Genomic DNA, 20,390 nt, shown 5'->3' with positions numbered 1-20,390 from the left:
GAGAAAAGGAAAAAAGTGATCTTTGCAATTCTGTACAGAATCTCTGAGTGAATCCTTATAAATGGAGGAAAGATAACAAATCTATTTTAGTCAACACAGTAATATATTTTATATACCACCAATTTTCAGATTATTTATATTTTAAAATATTGCTTCAAACCTCTAAATCGTTACAAGTGGTAGAGTCTGCCACCCACTTTGGCCGAACAATTATATACAATAAGTCAGCCAAAATTCTTCCATTTCTGTATAATCTTATATGTGGGTGGTGTTGGTTAGTTCTTATAAATTGTTTGAATACTTACATATCACAAAAGACAAGTTGTCATTAAAAATAGTATGTTCACCAAAGTATTTTTCAAAATACAAGATTATCTGATTCCCAGAAAAAGAAACATTACTGTATTAAGTCTAAAACTGTGAAAAAGAAAGCCAAGATATGTTCAAGGAAAGCTTTTCCTGTAAAGTTAATTTGCTCATCTTTGAAACTTTATTATGTTTACTGTGTAAGCAAGATACTTTCAGAGGCTAGAATATAAAACCACTTATTGCTAAGTTAACACCGTGAGAGTTTATTCTATAAATGTTAATATGAGATATGCAATTCATTTTCTACAATATTCAAATTTTCAAGTTCTGCTAAATTCTAAGGCCATGTTACTGGCAAGTTAGCATACCTCTAGACATCTGTAAAATTTGAATTCTACTCTTCACAGAAGCCTACAAATTCTCTGTCTCATGCTCTAAATTCTAAAACATTCTATGGCTTTGGAGAAAGCCAAGGAGATTCCAGATTTATAATAAAACAACACATGCTGTACATAACCTTATAAGAAACCCAGATTTTAAATTGATAATATTATGCACAGAAGTAAAGTGCCATCGATTTCAAGTTTGAAACAGAATTTCAGGAAAGAAGTATCAGAACATATGGTGACTGGTAAATAACTCACCGTGGGCTCCTTAAAGCAGAACATATTATGGAAAAGAAGAGTGTCACACAGAGAGCTAAAATAGCATCTCTGCAATCCTTACAATGAAAAAGATAAGAATTACTGAAAATGGAATATTTCTGAACTGGAATGGAAATGACAAGTGTCTTCCAACCCCTTCATTGCATAGATGAGAAATATAGGGTGCGGGGGTGGGGGAAGTTCAGTTAGAAATCATCATTGGCAGTGTTAACTTCTGATGTCTATAGCACTGATTGATCATCTCATTGATGGGAAGGTACAGTCACCATCATTAGCGAATAACAAGAGTGGAAGTAATAAAAAACATGTCTGGGAAAGGGGTCAGAAAAAATGGAAATAAACAACCTTTTTGGTTCCCTCACATCTTCTGAATGCTCTCTCTCGTTACCTGAGATGCAGCAAGGTCCTGCACTAACTCTAAAGCAAAATATTCCTCAACTCTCCCAATTAGTGCAAGGAAGAAAAACAGTCTCATTGCAGTTTCCCTTCAGTGATGATCCATGGATAAATGTCTCACCTTCTAACCACCCTCTGCACCAACACACAACTAGCCTCTAAGGTCATTAAACTTCTAAAGAACAGAGCTCACAGCAAGTCTGGTGGTGTGGCTCAGGGGTGTATGCACGTGCCTGCAAATGAAGGGAAAGCCCTGCAAGCAGTGATCTGGGCGCTGCAAATAAATTCTAGCTGGTTGTCATGTTTGCAAATACAGAATCTATAAATAATGAGGATCAACACTACACCATGACAGCGACTTTGGAAGCCAGAGTATTGCCCAAACACAGCGACAATAATGACGAGGCAACAGCTAACATTTGAAGTACCCTACTATGTGCCAGGAGCTCTTCTAAGCACTTTATAAAAATCAGTGCATTTAAATCTCACAAAACCCTATGAGACCAGAGTTATCATTATCCCCATTTTGTAGAAGAGGAAATTAAGGTATGGAGAACATAATACGTTGCTAAGGTTCCTCGGGTAACAGTGGGGTAGCTGGGAGTTGTGCCCAGGAGAACTGGTCCAAAGCCAATCCTCAGTCACCATGGGGTGAACAGAAGCAGGATTTCTATGACTCCCCAACCAGCACCTCTGCTCTAGTAAGTGTGGTCCCTGATATATTTCTTCATTCATCAAACATTTTCTGATCTGCCCAAAAATGTCAGGTGCTATGTTAGATATTGGAGGGACAAGTAGAATAGGGGGAGTCTTAGCTTTAAGGAGGTCAGCTGTCTATAAGACATGTGTAACACAATAATTATGGAAAAGCAAGGTAAGTATAAGGTCCCAGAGCAGAGGTATCAAAAGGGGTCTCTAGATGGAGGCCTCTCTGGGGACGTGTCTAAGAGGGAGTGAAGTTTGACGTGAGTTTAGACTAAGATATAGGAATTCAGTGAATTAAAAGGTGGCAGTAGGAGTGAGAAGGAAAAGATATCAAAAACAGTTATGAAGGATGCTAATGCCTAGAAAACAAGGGTGTCATTTTAAGGCTGTAAGAAACCAGACATGTAGGAAATAGTGGGTGATGAGGTTAAAAGCAGAGGATGGCAAGGGAAAGCCTTACATGTCACCTAGGGGTCTGAATCTTCTCTCAAAAGCCATGAGCAGACAGCAGACATGAGTACATTTGGCTCCTAGAAGGACAGCTCTGGAGGGCTGTGGAGGGCAGATCAGAAGGGACTGAGACTGGGGTGACTAGACCAGCTGGGAGACCACTGCAGGGACCCAACAGGGCTGCGGCGAGCCTGGAGGGATGGAGGGTGCGACCCCTCACGTCACCAGGACTCCCACGCCTGCCATATCCTCCCATTGCGATGCATGCTCATTTCTACATCTGGATCTTCAATCTCTCCTCCATCTGAAATGCTCTCTCTCCTCCCTTCCTCTGTCCAAAAATGATCACTTTGAGGACATGCTCTAAATTTCTCCCTTCCTAAGAAGCTGTCTTTAATTATAAGTTCTCAAAAATGTTCCCATTTTTTAAATTCTGTAATACAACATACACTAAATACCTTGGCCAAATCACATTACAGCTTGCAGATCATTTTATATATATGGAAGGGCCCAAGACCGTACAATTCTTTGTATTTCCTTCAATACCTACCACAACTACCTTGCACACGGCATGTCAGCACACGTCCAAGAAGCATCCTTTATAAGCTATGAACTTTTACCAGCTCAGCTATCCCTTTAGAGCAGGTGTCCCCAACCCCCAGGATGTGGACCGGTACCAGTCTGCGGTCTGTTAGGAACCGGGTCATACGGCAGGAGGTGAGCGGTTGGAGAACGAGCAAAGCTTCATCTGCCGCTCCCCATTGCTCCCCATCACTCACGTTACTGCCTAAACACCACCACCCCGTCCGTGGAAAAACTGTATTCCACGAAACCAGTCTCTGGTGCCAAAAAAGGTTGGGTACCGCTGCTTTAGAGCAGCTGCTTGAACTGTTTGCCCTTCTCCACAGGTCATCAACCATGTTGCCCAGCACAAAGGGATTTTACACCCGCTAAAGCTCAGTAGAACAAAGACACAACTTGATTTCACCTGCAAGTCCTACTGCCCCAGAGAAAAGCAAAAACAATGTGTGATCTCTAATGCTTTTCTGACATTCTCACCACAAACTGTAACTGCTTTCCAGATGCCTGCTGGTTTTCACTCTTAAAACTGACAAACCAATTTATCTTTTTTCTTTATTTCTAAAATTAAAATGTCTATTTTTTGTCCTCTCAGCTAAGTGGAGTTTCCATAAAATGAAAATGTATTTTCCAGAAAATCCCTGTCTTCCCCATAATGCATCATGGTGAACACCTTGCTAAAATGTCACAATTTTCCAACTCGGTGCCTCCACAGGCACTTCACTGTGTCTCACCTCTTCCAGACTAGGACCCCGTCCCTGCGCCAAAGTGTTTTTCATGGCACATAAGAAGGTTCAGAGTCTGAGGCAAACTTCAAGGAATACTAACCCATAATTTTGGACTGCAACCACGTCTTTCCTCATCCCCTTTAATCCGTCTTTTTCTTACTCTGGTATATATATATATATATATATTTTTTTTTAAGTTAACAGGAATTATTATTTATTCCTTCTACACATATTAACCTAGGCACTGGGTATAAAAAAGAAGACATAGAGATTTAGTCCCTTCCTTCTTTTTTTTTTTTTTAACATCTTTATTGGAGTATAACTGCTCCACAATGGTGTGTAAGTTTCTGCTTTATTACAAAGCGAATCAGCTATACATATACACATATCCCCATATCTCCTTCCTCTTGCGTCTCCCTCCCACCATCCCTATGGCACCCGTCTAGGTGGTTACAAAGCATGGAGCTTGTCTGCCTGTGTGATGCAGCTGCTTCCCACTACCTATTTTACATTTGGTAGTATATATAAGTCCATGCCACTCTCTCATTTCGTCCCAGCTTACCCTTCCAGTTCCCCCGTCAAGTCCATTCTCTACATCTGCGTCTTTATGCCTGTTCTGCCCCTAGGTTCTTCAGAACCATTTTTTTTTAGATTCCATATATATATGTTCACGTACACTATTTATTTTTCTCTTTCTGACTTACTTCACTCTGTGTGACAGTCTCTAAGTCCAAGCACCTCACAACAAATAACTCAAAGTCGTTTCTTTTCATGGCTGAGTAATATTCCATTGTATATAGGTGTCACACCTTCTTTATCCATTCATCTCTCAATGGACACTTAGGTTGCTTCCATGTCCTGGCTATTGTAAAAAGAGCTGCAATGAACATTGTGGTACATGACTCTTTTTGAAATATGGTTTTCGCAGGGTATATGCCCAGTAGTGGAATTGCTGGGTCATATGGTAGTTCTATTTTTAATTTTTTAAGGAACCTCCATACTGTTCTCCATAGCAGCTGTATCAATTTACATTACCACCAACAGTGCAAGAGGGTTCCCTTTTCTCCATACCCTCTCCAGCATTTATTGTTTGTAGATTCTTTGATGATGGCCATTCTGACTGCTGTGAGGTGATACCTCACTGTAGTTTTGATTTGCATTTCTGTAATGATTAGTGATGTTGAGCTTTCTTTCCTGTGTTTGTTGGCAACCTGTATATCTTCTTTGGAGAAATGTCTATTTAGGTCTTCTTCCCATTTTTGGATTGAGTTGTTTGTTTTTTTCATATTGAGCTGCATGAGCTGCTTGTAAATTTTGGAGATTAACCCTTTGTCAGTTGCTTAATTTGCAAATATTTTCTCCCATTCTGAGGGTTGTCTTTTCATCTTACAGCTTCCTTTGCTGTGCAAAAGCTTCTAAATGTCATTAGATCTCAGTTGTTTAATTTTTGGTTTTATTTCCATTTCTCTAGGAGGTGGGTCAAAAAGGATCTTACTGTGATTTATGTCATAGAGTGTTCTGCCTACGTTTTCTCCTAAGAGTTTAATAGTGTCTGGCCTTACATTTAGGTCTTTAATCCATTTTGAGTTTATTTTTGTGTACAGTGTTAGGGACTGATGTAATTTCATTCTTTTCCATGTAGCTGTCCAGTTTTCCCAGCACCACTTATTGAAGAGGCTGTCTTTTCTCCATTGTACATTCTTGCCTCTTTTATCAAAAATAAGGTGACCATATGAGAGTGGGTTAATCTCTGGGCTTTCTATCCTGTTCCATTGATCTATATTTCTGTTTTTCTGCCAATACCATACTGTCTTGATTACTATAGCTTTGTAGTATACTCTGAAGTCTGGGAGTCTGATTCCTCCAGTTCCGTTTTTCTTTCTCAAGGTTGCTTTGGCTATTCGGGGTCTTTTGTGTTTCCATACATAGAGTGGAATGCTTTAGTTCAAGTTCTGTGAAAAATGCCATTGGTAGTTTGATAGGGATTGCATTGAATCTGTAGATTGCTTTGGGTAGTAGAGTCATTTTCACAATGTTGATTCTTCCAATCCAAGAACATGGTATATCTCTCCATCTGTTTGTATCATCTTTAATTTCTTTCATCAGTGTTTTATACTTTTCAACATACAGGTCTTTTGTCTCCTTGGGTAGGTTTATTCCTAGGTATTTTATTCTTTTTGTTGTAATGGGAGTGTTTCCTTAATTTTTCAGATTTTTCATCATTAGTGTATAGGAATGCAAGAGATTTGTGTGCATTAATTTTGTAACCTGCTACTTTACCAAATTCATTGCTTAGCTCTAGTAGTTCTCTGGTAGCGTCTTTAGCATTCTCTATGTATAGTATCATGTCTTCTGCTAACAGTGTCAGCTTTACTTCTCTTCCGTTTTGGATTCCTTTTATTTCTTTTTCTTCTGTGACTGCTGTGGGTAAAACTTCCAAAACTATATTGAATAACAGTGGTGAGAGTGGACAACCTTGTCTTGTTCGTGATGTTAGAGGAAATGGTTTCAGTTCTTCACTACTGAGAATGATGGTGGCTGTGGGTCTGTCATATATGGCCTTTATTATGTTGCGGTAAGTTACCTCTATGCCTACTTTCTGCAGGGTTTTTATCATAAATGGGTGTTGAATTTTGTCAAAAGCTGTTTCTGGATCTATTGAGATGATCATAAGGATTTTCTCCTTCAATTTGTTAATATGGTGTATCACATTGATTGATTTGTTTATATTGAACAATCCTTGCATTCTTGGGATAAACCACACTTGATCATGCTGTATGATCCTTTTCTGTTTGCTACTACTTTGTTGAGGATATTTGCATCTATGTTCATCAGTGATATTGGCCTGTAGTTTTCCTTCTTTGTGACACTTTATCTGGTTTTGGTATCAGGGTGATGGTGGCCTTGTAGAATGAGTTTGGGAGTGTTCCTCCCTCTGCTATATTTTGGAAGAATTTGAGAAGGATAGGTGTTAGCTCTACTCTAAATGTTTGATACAATTCACCTGTGAAGCCATCTGCTCCTGGGCTTTTGTTTGTTGGAAGATTTTTAATCACCGTTTCAATTTCAGTGCTTGTGATTGGTCTGTTTATATTTTTATTTCTTGCTGGTTTGGTCTTAGAAGGTTGTGCTTTTCTAAGAATTTGTCCATTTCTTCCAGGTTGTCCATTTTATTGACATATAGTTGCTTGTAGTAATCTCTCATGATCTTTTTTATTTCTGCAGTGTCAGTTGTTACTTCTCCTTTTTCATTTCTAATTCTATTGATTTGAGTCTTCTCTCTTTTTTCCTTGATGAGTCTGGCTAATGGTTTATCAATTTTGTTTATCTTCTCAAAAACCACCTTTTAGTTTTATTGATCTTTGCTATTGTTTTGCTTCATTTCTTTTTCATTTATTTCAGATCTGATCCTTATGATTTCTTTCCTTCTGCTAACTTTGGGGTTTTTTGTTCTTCGTTCTCTAATTGCTTTGGGTATAAGTTTAGGTTCTTTATTTGAGATGTTTCTTGTTTCTTGTGGGAGGATTGTATTGCCATAATTTCCCTCTTAGAACTGCATTTGCTGCATCCCATAGGTTTTGGGTCGTCGTGTTTTCATTGTCATTTGTTTCTAGGTATTTTTTGACTTCTTCTTTGATTTCTTCAGTGATCTCTTGGTTATTAAGTAATGTAGATTTTAGCCTCCATGTGTGTGTATTTTTTACAGATATTTCCTGTAACTGATATCTAGCCTCATAGCATTGTGGTCAGAAAACATACTTGATATGCTTTCAATTTTCTTAAATTTACCAAGGCTTGATTTGTGACCCAAGATATGATCTATCCTGGAGAATGTTCCATGAGCACTTGAAAAGAATGTGTATTCTGTTGGTTTTGGATGGAATGTCCTATAAATATTAATTAAGTCCATCTTGTTTAATGTATCATTTAAAGCTTGTGTTTCCTTATTTACTTTCATTTTGGATGATCTGTCCATTGGTGAAAGTGGGGTGTTAAAGTCCCGTACTATGATTGTGTTACTGTTGATTTCCCCTTTTAGGGCTATTAGCATTTGCCTTATGTATTGAGGTGCTCCTACGTTGGGTGCATAAATATTCACAATTGTTATATCTTCTTCTTGGATTGATCCCTTGATCATTATGTAGTGTCCTTCTTTGTTTGCTGTAATAGGCTTTATTTTAAGTCTATTTTATATGATATGAGAATTGCTACTCCTGCTTTCTTTTGGTTTCCATTTGCATGGAATATCTTTTTCCATCCCCTCACTTTCAGTCTGTATGTGTCCCTAGGTCTGAAGTGTGTCTCTTGTAGACAGCAAATGTACGGGTCTTGTTTTTCTATCCATTTAGCCAGTCTACGTCTTTTGGTTGGAGCATTCAATCCATTTACATTTAAGGCAGTTATCGATATGTGTTCCTATTACCATTTTCTTAATCGTTTTGGGTTTGCTATTGTAGGTCTTTTTCTTCTCTTGTGTTTCCTGCTAAAGAAGTTCCTTTAGCATTTGCTGCAAAGCTGCTTTGGTGGTGTTGAAATCTCTTAGCTTTTGCTTCTCTGTAAAGGTTTTATTTTCTCTGTTGAATTTGAATGAGATCCTTGCTTGGCAGAGTAATCTTGGTTGTAGGTTTTTCCTTCATCACTTTAAATATGTCCTGCCGCTCCCTTCTGGCTTGCAGAGTTGCTGCTGAAAGATCAGCTGTTAACCTTATGGGATTCCCTTGTAGGTTATTTGTTGGTTTTCCCTTGCTGCTTTTAATATTTTTTCTTTGTATTTAATTTTTGATACTTTGATTAATGTGTCTTTGTGTGTGTCTCCTTGGATTTATCCTGTGGGACTCTCTGCGCTTAATGGACTTGACAATTTCTTTTCCCATATTAGTGAAGATTTCAACTATAATCCCTTCAAATATATTCTGAATCCCTTTCTTTTTCTCTTCTTCTCCTGGGACCCCTATACTTCAAATGTTGGTGCACTTAATATTGTCCCAGAGGTCTCTGAGACTGTCCTCAATTCTTTTCAGTCTTTTTTCTTTATTCTGTTCTCCAGTAGTTGTTTCCACTATTTTATCTTCCAGGTCACTTATCCGTTCTTCTGCCCCAGTTATTCTGGTATTGATTCCTTCTAGAGAATATTTAATTTTGTTTATTGTGTTGTCCATCAGTGTTTATTTGCTCTTTAGTTCTTCTAGGTCTTTCTTATACATTTCTTGTATTTTCTCCATTCTATTTCTAACATTTTGGATCATCTTTACTATCATTACTTTGAATTCTTTTTCAGGTATACTACCTATTTCCTCTTCATTTGTTAGGTCTGGTGGGTTTTTACCTTGCTCCTTCATCTGCTGTTTGTTTCTTTGTCTTCTAATTTTGCTTAACTTACTGTGTTTGGGGTCTCCTTTTTTGCAGGCTGCAGGTTCGTAGTTCCCGTTGTTTTTGGTGTCTGCCCCAGTGGCTAAGGTTGTTTCAGTGGGTTTTGTAGGCTTCCTGATGGAGGGAACTAGTGCCTGTGTTCTGGAGGATAAGGCTGGAACTGTTCTTTCTCGTGGGCAGGACCACGTCTGGTGGTGTGTTTTGGAGTGTCTGTGAACTTACTATGATTTCAGGCAGTCTCTCCGCTAGTTGGTAGGGTTGTGTTCCTGTTTTGCTAGTTGTTTGCCATAGGGTGTCCAGCACTGTAGCTTGCTGGTCCTTGAGTGGAGCTGGGTCTTAGCATTGAGATGGAGATCTCTGGGAGATTTTTCATCTTTCGATATTACATGGAACCAGGAGGTCTCTGGTGGACCAACGTCCTGAATTCAGCTCTCCCACCTCAGAGGCACAGACCTGATACTCGGCTGGAGCACCAAGACCCTGTCAGCCACACAGCACAGAAGAAAACGGAGACAATAAGAAAGTAAAAGAAAAATAAATAAATAAATAAAATAAAGTTATTAAAATAAAAAGTATAAAAAATTAAAAAGTAATAAAAAAGAAAGAATAGAAAAACTAAACCAAAAAACAAATCCACCAATGATAACAATTGCTAAAAACTATACTTAAAAAAAAAAAAAAAAGACAGAACCCTAGGACATATGGTAAAAGCAAAGCTATACATACAAAATCACACAAATAAGCATACACATACACACTCACAAAAAGAGAAAAAGGAACAAAATATATATATCATTGCTCCCCAAATCTACTGCCTCAATTTTGGGATAATTCGTTGTCTATTCAGGTATTCCACAGATGCAGCGTACACCAAGTTGATTGTGGATATTTAATGCACTGCTCCTGAGGCTGCTGGGAGAGATTTCCCTTTCTCTTCTTTGTTCACACAGCTCCTGGGGTTCGGCTTTGCATTTGGCCCCATCTCTGCTTGTAGGCCGCCTGAAGGCATCTGTTCTTCACTCAGACAGGACGAGGTTAAACTTGCAGCTGATTAGGTAGCTCTGACTCACTCAGACAGGGGAGAGGAAGAGGTACAGAATGCGGGGCAAGCCTGGAGCAGCAGAGGTCAGCGGGACCCCTATAATTGCACCAGCCTGAGGCGTGCCGTGTGTTCTCCCAGGGAAGTTGGCCCTTGATCATGGGACCCTGGCAGTGGTGGACTGTACAGGCTCCCAGGAAGGGAGGTGTGGACAGTGACCTGTGCTTGCACACTGGATCCTTGATGGCTGAAGCAGCAACCTTAGTGTCTCATGCTCATCTCCCACGCCCGTCTCTGGAGCTCGTTTAGGTGGTGCTCTGAATCCCCTCTCCTTGTGCACCCCAAAACAATGGTCTCTTCCCTCTTAGGAAGGTCCCAACTTTTTCCCAGATACCCTCCCAGCTAGCTGTGGCACACTAGCCCCCTTTTCAAGCTGTGTTCATGCAGCCAACCCCAGTCCTCTCCCTGGGGTCTTACCTCCGAAGCTGGAGCCTCAGCTCCCAGCCGCCACCTGGCCCAGCAGGTGAGCAGACAAGTCTCTCGGGCTGGTGAGTTCTGGTCGGCACCGATCCTCTGTGTGGGAATCTCTCCGCTTTGCCCTCTGCACCCCTGTTGCTGTGCTCTCCTCTGTGGCTCCAAAGCTTCCCCCCACCACCACCCCCCATCTCCACCAGTGAAGGGGCTTTCTAGTGTGTGGAAACTTTTCCTACTTAACAGCTCCCTCCCACTGGTGCAGGTCCCGTCCCTATTCTTTTGTCTCTGCTTTTTCTTTTTTCTTTTGCCCTACCCAGGTAAGTGGGGAGTTTCTTGCCTTTTGGGAGGTCTGCAGTCTTCTGCCAGTGTTCAGTAGGTGTTCTGTAGGAGTTGTTCCATGTGTAGATGTATTTCTGATGTATTTGTGGAGAGGAAGGCAATCTCCATGTCTCACTCCTCCACCATCTTGAAGCTGCCTCTCTCTGGTCTATATTTTAGTTGCTCACTCATCTTGGAAATTGTGTGTGCTGGATTTATAATTAACTTGTGAATGAATGTCACTTTTTGCCTTAGAGTTCAGTAGGAACATACGATTTTCCCCTAACCTTTGATATGTCTAATACATTCTCATGCAATTCAAGTGCCTTGTTTCTGTGTCTCCATCACTATTCCTTCAGAACTACGTTCCCCACACCTTTCTTTTGATCTGACCAATTCTGTTTCACTCTCTGAACTTGCCTCTGTCAAGACACAGGTGAGTAACCCTCAAGTGCCATCAACCAGGCCACCCCCCCTCGTTCATACACATTCCATGATTCGCTCCTAAATAAACATGTTTCTGAAACAAACAATAAATTGTAGTGAGTGGTCATTGTATAAAGAGCATTAGAAAAGATACTCTACAAGGAGAACCAATAGAAAAGAATACTCAATTCCTCAATTAAGTTTGTAACCCAATTAGGCACTGAGAGGACTGGGGAGGACTGATCAGAGCAGGATCCTGGGGGAAGAGAATTAAGCCAATTTCAAAGGAGGTTAAAACTGGACTGAAATAGGATTTTGCCACTCACCTCAAATCATACACATTTTTCTGACTTTTGAGAATTTAGTTGCATACAACATATGTGGTAAGAAAGTTTTGATCTTGGTTAATTTATTTTCATTATCCAACACTTTGTAATAGACGTGGTTGTTTTCAATTAATCCATACCGTAAAGTGTAGGAAGACCCAACCTTCAATTGCTTTGATGTACCAATTCCTACCCCAAGCTAGTGTTTTCAAAGATCAAATTCTATTCTCTTTACCTTTCAACTAGTCCATTTACATCGGAAAGATGTTGAGAATTTTAGGAAAATACTTTGAAGCACACATTTTATATATAATTTCAAAATTATTATTATTAATTTAAAATTATTTATATAATTTAAAAATTAGTTTAAAACTGGGTGGTAACCACTTTAGCTAACATATATTAATATTTAACATAGGAGTAAATGTTTCTAGAGAATGTAATTGATATTTGGCTATTTATATATTGTAGAATACAAAAGGATTTACAGTTTAAATAGTATTTCAAATGCCAAAGAATAAAAAACAGAATTGAGACAGTTCTGTTTCGCTTTATGAAATAATTATTTAGATACAGCAGATTTCAGAGCATATTACTTGAAATTAATCAGTAAGTGAGGTCTAAAGAAAGCAGTTTTGTTTTACAACTTCCTGATCCCACAAGACCATGGGTGACAACACTCAGGGGTGGCCACATGTCTCCCTCCACAGATGCAGAGGATCCCCACACCTTCCACTCCTTCCAGCTGAGAAAAGGCTTTAGGAATCATGTGTTTTGTCTAGGGATATGGAGCTCTCAGAATTATTAATTACAGGGAGACAGCAAAAGACAGAACCAATTCCGTAAATTCCAGCGTGCTTGGATGGAGAGAACAGGTGCCTGGATGCACACCTAAAGAAAACCGAGAGCACAGGATGCACTTCACCTCTGTGCAGGGCCCCACTCTCTGTGTGCATAGCTTTCATCAGTCACACAGCAAACCCACAGGAAGCCCCCCACTTCCTCTGCAGGGGAAGCTCACAGACAGACTGCTCTCTAGTAACTAAGAGGCAAGGCGCGCTATGTAAAAAACAGAACTGTACTTTTTTTTTAAAGAGCAGTGAAGCACTAAAGTTAGTAAAATCGACACAATTTAGCAGAGTTAAACATGTGTCTGTGACCTAATCAGCTTCAATCTATGCCTCTAAAACATATCTTGACATCAGTCTCTTATAAATGGTATAAATACAATAGAATAACTTAAAATAAACTTCTCACCTCATCCATTTGATGATTTTGGCATGAGATGGTATTAAACAGCTGCAGTTTGATTACACATGCAAAAGTCTAATTTTTGTCATAGTGGAGAGAACAGGAGGTATAAAGTCAAACAGACCTACGTTCATACCATGGCTCTTACCCTTTATCAATTTTTGGTCTGAAGCAAGTTAACTCCTATAAACATCATTTTCTTACCAGTTAAATATGAATTATAATAGTTACTTTAAAGGGTTATTATAAGAATCACATAAGATAATGCAGTAAAAGAACAGGTGCACAGTACATAGGTAATTAATTCTAGTTTCCTGAATCCCTTTTATGGTGGTTACTTTAGGCTCTTATGAAAGAGACACACATCATCTCAAAAACGAACCAGTCCCTAAGTAAACTTATGATAAGGAGTCACCAATTCCAAGAGTACATGATGTCATTACTGAGGGCTAGGCTTCAACTGCTTCCCAACAATCTTACCACCAAATTAATTTATTATATTTTCTATCTTCTAGACACTTCACTGGCAACAAGGAAATGAGAAGGTGTGAAATTTAAATCAATCTATTTCCCCTGTGAGTTTCCAAGCTGTAACATCAGGTGTTTTAAAATCACCCAGTTCATCAGGTTTTCTGCTTATTATTGGTTCAGAGCTCATGAAACATAGAAAATCACTATAATTTTACACACATGAATATCTGCCTTGAATTATTCCAGCTGGAATCTTAATACACAAAGTAATGTTGTTGGTGTTTGGTCACCGTTGATAGTATAGAATACTTTTTGTCCAGGTTTTCTTTGGCATTATCAATATAACAGAGAATTCAGTAATATACGTCCTGGAAATAAGAACTAGAAAGATCTAACATATTATCCCAGATCACAGCTTAGTCATGCCAAAAAAAGCATTGCAAAAATAATGAGAAGATATTTTGAGGGCACTGTTTTTCTTAATTATTTCTCACTTTATTTCTCTTAACCTCTTTTCATTTTTCTTCATTGTATTCACTACTGGCTAATCATGTTAGCTAATCACAGTTAATGAACTACCAGCTCAGTCCACCAGGGCTCTTCAAGTGCCCCAGCCTGATGGAAGTCTCTGCTCTTAAAAAAAAAAAAAAAAAAAAAAAAGAAGCTGGGAAAACCTGTTTTATGACATTATCCTTAAGAGCATCTTTACTCTTATGAAAGTGAACAGAATAGCTATATTTCTGAAAAGCACCAGATAATTTATAAAACGAAGTTCTCAACCAATTTATATCCTTATTTATCCTCCAGGAGGAATAAACTTTCATGTATGATGCAGGGCTGCTTCTTTTAAAAAAGGAAGTCATTTTATACTTGGAAAAGTTCTCAAAAATCAACAGATTCTTTGATTTTACAGAGAAGAACACTATGTCCCAGATAGCCTGAGTATGTTGTCACAAACTGACCAGAAACTGACCTGGGCCTGAAACTCAGGAAGCAGCCGTCTCATTTTCTACTCAGACCCCACTCCAGAAAACACACTTCTTGGTGGTAATTTCTAACACTAAGTTATTTTCAAAGGTAGAGTTAGGAGAATGTATAAATAAATTTTAAAAATGGCTTTATAACCAAAAAAGCAATTGCTAACCACAATTACTATTTCATATAAGTGTTTCCTATTTTTACAGGAAGTGCATTTTGGTGCAAGAAAAAAAGGCACAAAATGTGGCTTCTTTAGTAACAGAATAAGAAAGTTTCTGTGGAAATTAAACAGACACTAACTAATGTTTCATCCGCCAAAGCAACTTAAGAATATTATTTGGTTTTAGAAAAGCCCTGGCACATCTTATAAAAAATCATATCCACGTGACTCTTAGTGCAACCAGGCCCATCTCTATACAACACCTGAGCAGCCGCTGTTTCCTGATGGAGCCAGCACTTGTGGGCCCAGCTCTCCGGCAGGACATGGAACAACATGGATGCTGAGGAGTTTGTGTCCAGTGCCACTTCCAGGCTGATTTCCTTCACAAAGTCTAAATGAAAGAAAACCCCCTCCCACCTGACTGGAGTCCCCTGCAGGCTGAGAAACATGGCCACCTAGCTGGCTGGGCAGATGGAAAGATAAAGCAGAGGCAAATAAGAGAGGAAAGGGAGCTGACATCCTAATTAAATCTTACCTGCTGAGCAGCATCTGAATATTTTTTCGGAGTTTCTAAAACAGCAGATTGAGACTCTGGGTTGAAAAGGAAGAAGACAGGCAATATGTTAAAGAGCAAATTTTCCCATTTCTCTGATCACAAAATGAAACTAACTGTAATATACCTTCAACCATAATAAGCACAAAAACACCCAGGCTACCTTTCATAATAAGCATCCAAACACCCAGATTATACCTCCATGTTATGAGGACATGACTGCTTTTGAGTACATGTAACACACAAAATGACACACCCATGTCATTAGGTATTTTTTAAATTAGATTATCTCTACACCCTTCTTTACACATCAGTCATGATTATTTGTCTCAACTCCTAGTTTCTACTTTGTGCCATGAAGTATCTGCCAAGACATTCACTGTATTATTCACTTAAGTCTGTACAGTGACAGAAGCCAACTCCCCAGTCTGGAAGGGTGGGATCTTGGTTGCCTTACCTGACTATTGACAACTGACCTTCCACTCTCAGTGAGAGGTAATGAGTGCTCACCAAGAGGCAATGAGTAATTGTCATTTGAGAACCTACGGGACTGAAAATTCTTCATGCTGGAAAACCTAAGGGGTAACCAAGGCCATGTTTTCTTTTGTTTTCTAAGCTAGGGGATACTTTCCTCTAAGTGAAGCTTGCACGGGAGTTACATAAAAACCTAAGAGAGCTTCCAGGAATCCCCAGCGCTCTGTGGATGGGAGTCTGAGAACGACTCCCCTTGCCCATCCTGGGCATCTGTGGTGAGGAACCGAGGCCCCAACACAGTGGCTGGTGGTGAGACAAAGATGAGTCTGTCACCTGACCTTCACGCTGCCCCCTGCCCCCGACTGGCATGCAGACCAGACACCTGACAGCACACAGCTGTCGCTCTGAGGGATACTTCAGACCTTCCCAATTCAGCAGCATTTTAGTATGTGACATGTATGTGACAATGCATAGAAAAAATAAAAGGCAGTCGTGGTTTAAATCGTACAACATATTGCTAAACTAAATTGAAAGTTCTCATTTCACTTGGATTAAAGCACCGTCTCCACCTGGGCCCACGGACCTCCTTCCACCTGCCTACACCCCAACCTCTCTGGCTCCACACCCGCTCACAGGGCTCTGGCCACACTGGCCTTCCTGACACCCTGTAACACGCCAGCCCCACTCTGGCCACAGGATGTCCAATGGGGGCAGGGCGAGAATGTCTGCCCCCGCCCCCACCCGCTCCGGGGAGCACCCCCGTGGCCCCGCCCCCACCCGCTCCCAAGAGCACTCTGCGACCCCGCCCCCACCCGCTCCCGGGAGCACCCTGTTCCCTCTCTCTCTCCACAGTGTGGGTTCTCTAAGGAAAGCCTGCAGAATTCACTTGTTTGCCGACTTCACTCTCCCTCCGACTAAGTCAAACACTGTGAAGAAAGACTTCGTAGATTCTTTCTTAATGAATCCCCAGCATCCACAACAGTGCCCGGTGCACCGCAGGTGTTTAAAATATGTGTTGAGTAGTTGTGGGAGGAGATGAAAGGAGAGATCAAAGAATGAAGAAACCATGGAAGTGAAGCAGGAGCCCCAGGAAAGTGGGCGCTGGGCCTGCACCTGAGCTGAGAGAACATCTTTCAGGACAAAATCACTGAGAACAGCAATGACATAATCACTCACCAACACGTGTCACTGTGGCAACAGAATATTAACAATGCAGGCCTTTTCCCAAATACTGCATTTCACTAAGTTAATCAAAACGTTTGTCTCTTACACTGACAAATTTCTACTCTGAACACAACACCAGAGTTGGCCAGTTTTGAAGAAAGAGCTTTAACATCAAAGCGAGGACAGTTAATATTAAAGCAAATCCAGAGTCTTGAATGCCTTTTGTTTTCTGCTGGTTTTCGTCACCTCCAAATCCTCCCAAACACAAGAGACTTGAGACAAAGTCCTGGGGCTTTGTACAGACTAGAACATTTTCTCTTCCTGTCTTTCTATGTAGATGGTGCAGGAAGAGCCCACAGGGTCTCCTGGGGGTGTCACGAATAGTTCTTTCCCTTAGAGACGCACGCAGGGTTTCCCAGCTTTTGTCTATAGCCCTAGACCTCGTGACCTGCCCAAAAAAGCAAACTTCTGGCTCTGATGGTAAAAAGAATGTGTACACCTCACCAGAACAATGAACTAGAAAGACTTATCAATATTGCAATGTTTTGATCACCTACACCTAAACTTTGAGTTTCTCTCTATCTAATTCAACGGCTACCTGAATTGAGTTCATTCTCCCACCCTCACCTCTTTCACTACACTTACTTCCTTGAATCAGTGTGTCATGACATCTAGGAGAAATTTATACGTCAAAATATTCTCTTCAAAATCATAAGCTGTAGTACAGGAGTTCTAGAGGGTCAAGATGTTAAGGTGAAAGAAATGTATAGAATAACTATAAAGCAAGGGGGAAATGAATGAGAATAATCAAGAGAAGAAAGAAAAATAAATGTCAAGGAGAAAGAAAATAGGGGAGAATAAAAGTAAGAAAGAGAAAAAAGAAGGAAGGGAAAGAGAAAGAGTAAAGAGAAGCATGAAAAATCGCAAAAAGCGCTGCCCGTAGAGGGAAGCCAGGGCCCGGGCTGCGCCCAGTGAGCTGCCTCTGAGCACCGGCCGAGTCGGGAGCCCGTGGGCAGGCAGGTAAGAAGCCCACTGGGTTCCAGCATCCTCAGAGCGACGACCCCTTGTGCGAACCCCCGGGCCCTCACCCCGACATCCTCCCCGCAGGGCCTGGAGCTTTCGGGAGCCCCTCCTCCTCAGCCCCGCGTCTGAAGACAGTCCAGACAGCCCCCTTCATCAACAGGACAGCTGCTTTCGGAGTGACCCAGGGAAGCTCTCAAGGGCACATCTTAACTGCCAACTCCTCCACTCACCTGCCCTAAGGATTAAGAAACTAGACTGGTTTTAAAATATTACTGTGAAGCAAAGTAGGAGAAATAACCTTCCTGACAAAACTTCAAATGTTCCATGTTTTTAAAGTTACCTCACAAACAGTTCTGGACTCCCCACAATTCCAAATATGTTCTAGAAATGATCTCTCTATCATCACAAGTAAGCCTATGACTTATAAAACAAAACATATGTGGATGAGTTTTACATTTGTAGAGGGGACAGCAAGAAAAATAAGCAGGACATGACACTCTGGTAAGAAGGGAAAGTAAATCAAATCACCCCTTTAAATATACAAAATATGCCTTCTGAAAAATGAACTAAGAAATCTCTAAAAACTTACATTTTAGTGAGAAATGCACTTATATAAAATAACTAAATTATGCTTCTTTAATTCTATACATCAATTTGATTCAAATCTAGTCAATTTAATTGAAAGAGAATTCATTAAATTTCATTTAAATAGAATGACTTACGATTAGTGGCCTTTACTTCTGGTATACCCTGTCCTTCCACAAATGAAGATGGGGTTATACATGTAATTTTCCTAAAAGGAGTCAACGCTATTCTGCATATTTGATTATTTAATAGTCTGGATCTGCCCGTCATTGCCAACTAAGGTTGTCCACACATGGGCGTTAGCTTGCATATATAAGGGGGAAATGCAGGCTGATCAAAATAAAACTTAACATGGAGAATCATTTCCAGGAGACACAGTTGATCTCTTCTAGAGCATTTTATTCCTTGAGAGACGAATGCCATCAAACATGCCCCGGCCCCTTACAGAATCTCTGCTTTACCTCAAGTGAACATGTGTTAACGCACTGGGACAGACCTGGAAATAGGGTGAGGATGCTGTTATTTGCATTTCATCCCACAGAATCTCCTTTATTAAGAACCAGTAGAAAGCCTTCTTTTGGATACTAGAGGACAGCAAAGTTGTCCTTCTGGGACTGTTGCTTTTCATTTCACAGACACACAAGGCGTGATACAGACTTGTTTCCACTTCCCTTCTACCTTAAACCCAAGGCATAAATTTCAACTACCTTTAAAAACTGCCAAGTCCTTCTGAAATACACTTCAGGATGCTAGTTCACCCTAGCCTCATTTTATTGCCCCATCCTAAATTCCTTTCAGTTTAATCTGTTTTCCTTTGTAATCCTATTGTACACCTCACATATTCATAAGCTGCTCAGATCATTTTTTTGAAGCCAAGGTGGGTTACCATTCTTTCAGCCAGCACGTAAACAGATATTTTAAGATTTCTACACAAAAAGCTTGTCATGTTTCTAACAGCTCTCCTTCCATATTTTCCTCCAGGATTTTTTGTATCCAGAACTGCCTTTCTAAAATAAGTCCTCCATTCACTCTCTTGATCATTCACATTTTTAAAGGAAGATAAGGGCCTTGATTTTCCAAAGACACACCAAGAATGATCAAGTCTCTGTTCACACCTAGACATCTTGACCCTGTTCTTCACACATTCAAAACTAAAGTTAATTCTCTCTTTGTGTAAATCTATCGAATAACTTTTGGAGCTTGGTAGTGAGCCCCTAAAACGGTCCTCAAGCTGTTTCAGCACACCGCGTTCCATCAGATACTTGCATTCATATGCTGAGTAGATATTTTATTTATTTTTATCTTTTTCAACAAAAGGTCTTCATCTTTTCACTCAAATATTTAAGTATATAATAGGCGTCCAAAGGTCTTGAAATGTCAGGAGTCTACACAGAAGACAGATATGTAGAGACAGAAAAATTACATATCTAAATAATCCACATGATAGAGATATGAATAAAATGCCACGGGGCTCTAGAAAAAAGAACCACTGTGGCAGGGAGGTGGGTTGTATCAAATAAGTAAAGGAAAATGAAGAGAGTAAAGAGAAAGAGAAAACAAGGTAAGTAAAAAGTTTTCTTCTTATTACAATTTCTGCCACAAACTTCTGGAGCAAGCACATTGCTTCCCAACTTCCCTTCCAGCCTTGTCCTTCCAGGAAACATTCTACAGACTTCAGACAGTCAGGCTCCACTGTGGAGGCAATGTAGACAGGCTGCAGGGAACAGGCTGGGAGCCGAAGATTCCCAGGAATCCACAGCCCTTGAGGCTTCACCGCAGCCTCTGCACTCAGACTCACATAGCAGAGGGTCCGTTTCTACATCAATAGGTGAAGGTGGAGAAAAACCCGTTTCACAAAATGGATCATGGAAAAACAAAAGTGAGTTTTCCGAGAAAGGCAGCACCACGAAGCTGAATTAGCCAGACATGTGGAGTAGTAACCAGTG

The 20,390-nt window shown here is 40.2% G+C and overlaps 1 protein-coding gene across 1 annotated transcript in view; it reads right to left on the bottom strand.

Moving 5' to 3' along the window:
* Window positions 1–20,390, bottom strand: part of FMN2 (formin 2) — a 310,064-nt gene that overhangs the window by 201,811 nt on the left and 87,863 nt on the right. Inside the window, 1 exon segment of the mRNA XM_067711167.1 lies at window positions 15,181–15,236. Within this exon segment, the coding sequence (XP_067567268.1) occupies window positions 15,181–15,236 (56 nt within the window).

Source organism: Pseudorca crassidens, chromosome 16, assembly GCF_039906515.1.
Source record: "Pseudorca crassidens isolate mPseCra1 chromosome 16, mPseCra1.hap1, whole genome shotgun sequence".
NCBI lineage: Eukaryota > Metazoa > Chordata > Mammalia > Artiodactyla > Delphinidae > Pseudorca > Pseudorca crassidens.
The sequence above is the reverse complement of the archived record's forward strand: the minus strand, read 5'-3'. Positions and strand labels throughout refer to the sequence as shown.